At 48.1% G+C, this 3562-nt stretch overlaps 1 protein-coding gene across 1 annotated transcript in view; it reads left to right on the top strand.

The window, feature by feature from the left end:
* VPS13D (vacuolar protein sorting 13 homolog D) overlaps positions 1 to 3562 on the top strand; it is a 299465-nt gene that overhangs the window by 33437 nt on the left and 262466 nt on the right. The window contains exon 11 of the mRNA XM_019639700.1: positions 637 to 816. Within this exon, the coding sequence (XP_019495245.1) occupies positions 637 to 816 (180 nt within the window). The remainder of the gene's footprint in view (positions 1 to 636; positions 817 to 3562) is intronic.

Raw genomic sequence — 3562 nt, 5'->3', positions numbered from 1 at the left:
AAAAAAAAAAAAAGACATTTGTGAAACAGTTTGTCTCATGTTCAGAGGGGCAGAGAGAGGATGTTTTGAGAGAGACTTCATTTGCAGCTCTCTTACTAAATGTGAATATTAGTACAGCTTCAGGTCAGTCGGAGTGGTGGCGATTGTAAGAAACGAATTTTGAGCAAGTTCAGAAGCTTTGAATTCTGATGTTTGAATACCACTCTAGCACCACCCTTTAGACCCGCACGGTGGTTCCCGTAGCCACAAATGGCTACTTCGATTTGAATTCATTAAAATTAAAGAAAAGAAAAAACTCACTTCCCCAGTTGCCCCAGCCACATGAGCCACATGTGCCAGCAGTGCCCAAAGCACTCGTGGTTAGTGGCCACTGTCCTGGCAGTTGGAGACATTTCCCTGTCGGGCAACTCTGCCCTGTGCTGTCCTTTATCATGAATCTTAGTGTCCTCCTGGTTTGGTAATGACCTGACAAGAGCCCTTATAAAACAGTTGGGCTCATTTTGCATTAGTGAGTGAAACAGTTGGAGTTCTTTTCTGAAAAGGGGGAAATAGGTAAATAATGTCATCATGGCTGATCAGTGCGCCTGCCTGGTGCACTATTTAAAGTGCCCCATGTCCTTTCATCCTCACGTTCAGGCACCGAGGAGTTTTTTGACCCCACTGCGGACGCCTCGTGCATGAACACGTATACAAAACGAGATCATGTCTTCGCCAAACTGAACTTGCAGTTACAGCGAGGTACCGTGACGCTGTTACACCAGGAGCCAGGAACGCCTCAAAGCAATGAAAGTGCGTTCATGCAGCTCGAGTTTTCAGGTACTGCCCGCAGAGAGCACCTGGTGGTGGCGCTTGCTCTAGGTGCCAGTGCCCACTTGATCTCGTTATTTGAGGTCTTCTTTGTAGAAAGTTGTCGTGAACACTGAAATGTGAATACTGAATCATTGCCCCTGGGGGAGATAACAGGGTTAGGTGCCTGGGAGCCTCTGGTTTTAACATTCATCAGCCGATGCACGCATAACCGTGTTTCATGTGTGATTGCATTAACGACACCTGATTCAGTGTAAACTGTTGATACACTAATACCGAATGGCATTAATGGTCGACGGCACTATAACTCATCTGAGCGAAGCTTGTCTAGTACATATTTTCTCCGTGAGGCGCACCACAGCTTTTTGTGCTTAGGAATGCGAGGCAGCACTCCAGCACCATGCTTTGGGGCCATTTTGAACAATGAAATCTCCAACAAAANCCCCTCCCCCCAGCTCTCTTTGCAGAGCTCAGAGAGACTTTTCATTTAGTCACTGATGTCTCTTCAAAGCCCAGACCTAGTCATTATTCTTTTCCTCTGAGCCTGTAGCTAATCTCTGTGGGCTTTGGCCTCTATTTTCCCTAAGCCCAATTGATTTGATTGACCTTGGAGCTTTTTGGAGGTAGGGGCTAGGCAAAGGGGTTGAAATAGGGGGTGAAGGCAAGCTCTTGCTCTAGTTAACTGTAGGTCTAGCGACTCTTAGAGCCCCCCTCCTGGAGTGCTAGCATGGACTCCAGCCCTGCTCCAGGCTGTGTGTCTATCTCCTGGGGGAGGCGGGTGGGGATTGCTTTGCTCTCTGATTTGTTTCGGTTTTGTGAGCATCAATTCTTGCAAAGCAATTTAGACTGTTTCCAGTATTTCGGCAGAGGTACTATCTCTTAATTAACTGTTTCTTTAGTAAACCCTTCCAAGCAAAAAGGAATATTACTTTCCCTTTAGCAGCTGTCTTAGCTCAGGCTGCTATAACAACATGCTATAGACTGGGTGGCTTAAAAAAAACCCAGCCATTTATTTTTCACAGTTCTGCAGTCTGGGACGTCCAAGCTCAAGGTGGCAGCCTGGCTGGGCTCTGGTGAGAGCTCTCTTCCTGGCCACCTCCTCACTGTGTGCTCACATGGCCTTACCTTGGTGGAGGGAGAACTCGGTTTTTTTTCTCTTAGAAGGGCACTAATCCCATCCTGAAGTCCCACCCTCACAAACTCATCTAACTGGAGTTACCTCCCAAAGACCCCATCTCCAAATCCCATTACACTGGGGTTAAAGTTTCAGCCAATGAATTTGGGGTGGGGGCACAAGCATTCAGCCCATCAAGCCCCCCGCTGTGGTACCCACGGCAGTGTGAATCCCTGGGCATGCTCACCTTTCTGCCAGCACTCTGAGGCATGACCCTCTCACCTTGTTTGTGCTTTTTCCACCAGTGTCAGGCAGGGTTACTGACACGGGAACCTTATGAAAAGGATAGACTAAACCAGACATTTTGTTTTGGATGGTTTTCTTAAAGACACAGGCAAAGACCTGAAGGGAGGAAAAAAAAAATCCAAATTCTAATGGAGGTGAGCAAGTACCGTGTTTCCCCGAAAATAAGACCTAGCCGGAGAAGAAGCCGTAGCATGATTCCTCCAGGATATGGAGGGCACGCACCCCTTACATGAGGGTTTTATGACCTGTTTCAGGGAGAAGGGTGCCTTTTCCACAAACTCATCAGCTTAAAATATTCAGTATGCCAAGGTGCCGTATTTTGGTACCTACAATCATGCGAGTGCTTATTTTCCGACCAGGTCTTATTTTCGGGGAAACAGGGTAACACACAAAATATCATTTTCTTAATGTCAGGGCCTAAGAAACAGTCTAGGAGAGCTGCTCTACTGTCCTTTGCATCTTGGCATGTAGCTGGCTGCCATTGTTCTTCCCTAACTAGCATGAACCAAAACAGCCACCTACTTGCTAATGTCCCATGTGAAACACAGGAGCTGGAGGCCCCCACACTTACTGTGTAGACCAGGTCCTTCGTGTCCTTATCTGAGCGAGAGAAGGAGAACTAGTCACCTCTGATCAGCTGAGGTCATGCGTGTGGAAGCTTTCCATAAACTGTCAGGGCCGTGCCACGTGCAGGCCGTGGCAGCACAGCCTCGTACACTTCAGCTCCCACTTTCAGCTAAGTTCTGTTCTTTGCCTCTTCTGTACTTACCACATCACGGCGACCAGGAGGATACTGGGGTTGTGTGGGAGAGCTGTTGAAACCAGAAACACAGCAAACATGGACCTAACTGTTCCTCTTCATTGTTTCTGGGCCTCCAGTGGAAATGTTGGGGACCAGATCAGCTCCTCCAGAGTATTCATAGTGACTGGGGAGTGTCCAGTTTTTCTGGAGCTTTAATACCTGTGTGGTTGGTTGGTGTTCGTTTTCACCCAAACAGGAGGAAATGTGTCGGATTGAAGAGGAGCAGAGCTTTGAGGAATTGAAGATTTTGCGTGAACTGGTTCATGAACGATTTCACAAACAGGAAGAGCTGGCCGAGGTGAGAAATCCTCTGTGAGAAGGTGTGTTTAGACCCAGCACACTCAGCAAAGTGCTTCAGTCCTGATGTGCTTCTGCTTCTGTGGGGGACCGAGACCTTAGTGGCAGGCCACCGCCGTTTCTGTCTTCGGGCACTCATGTTTGCTCATTGTTGATTGACGCAGAGCCTACGAGAGCCTCAATTTGATTCTCCAGGAGACTCTCCTGGAGACCCAGAAACGGGCGGAGGCAGCGGG

Source organism: Hipposideros armiger, unplaced genomic scaffold (assembly GCF_001890085.2).
Source record: "Hipposideros armiger isolate ML-2016 unplaced genomic scaffold, ASM189008v1 scaffold_46, whole genome shotgun sequence".
In the NCBI taxonomy this organism is placed as follows: domain Eukaryota; kingdom Metazoa; phylum Chordata; class Mammalia; order Chiroptera; family Hipposideridae; genus Hipposideros; species Hipposideros armiger.
Note: the sequence above shows the minus strand (reverse complement) of the source record. Positions and strands in the feature narration are given on the sequence as shown.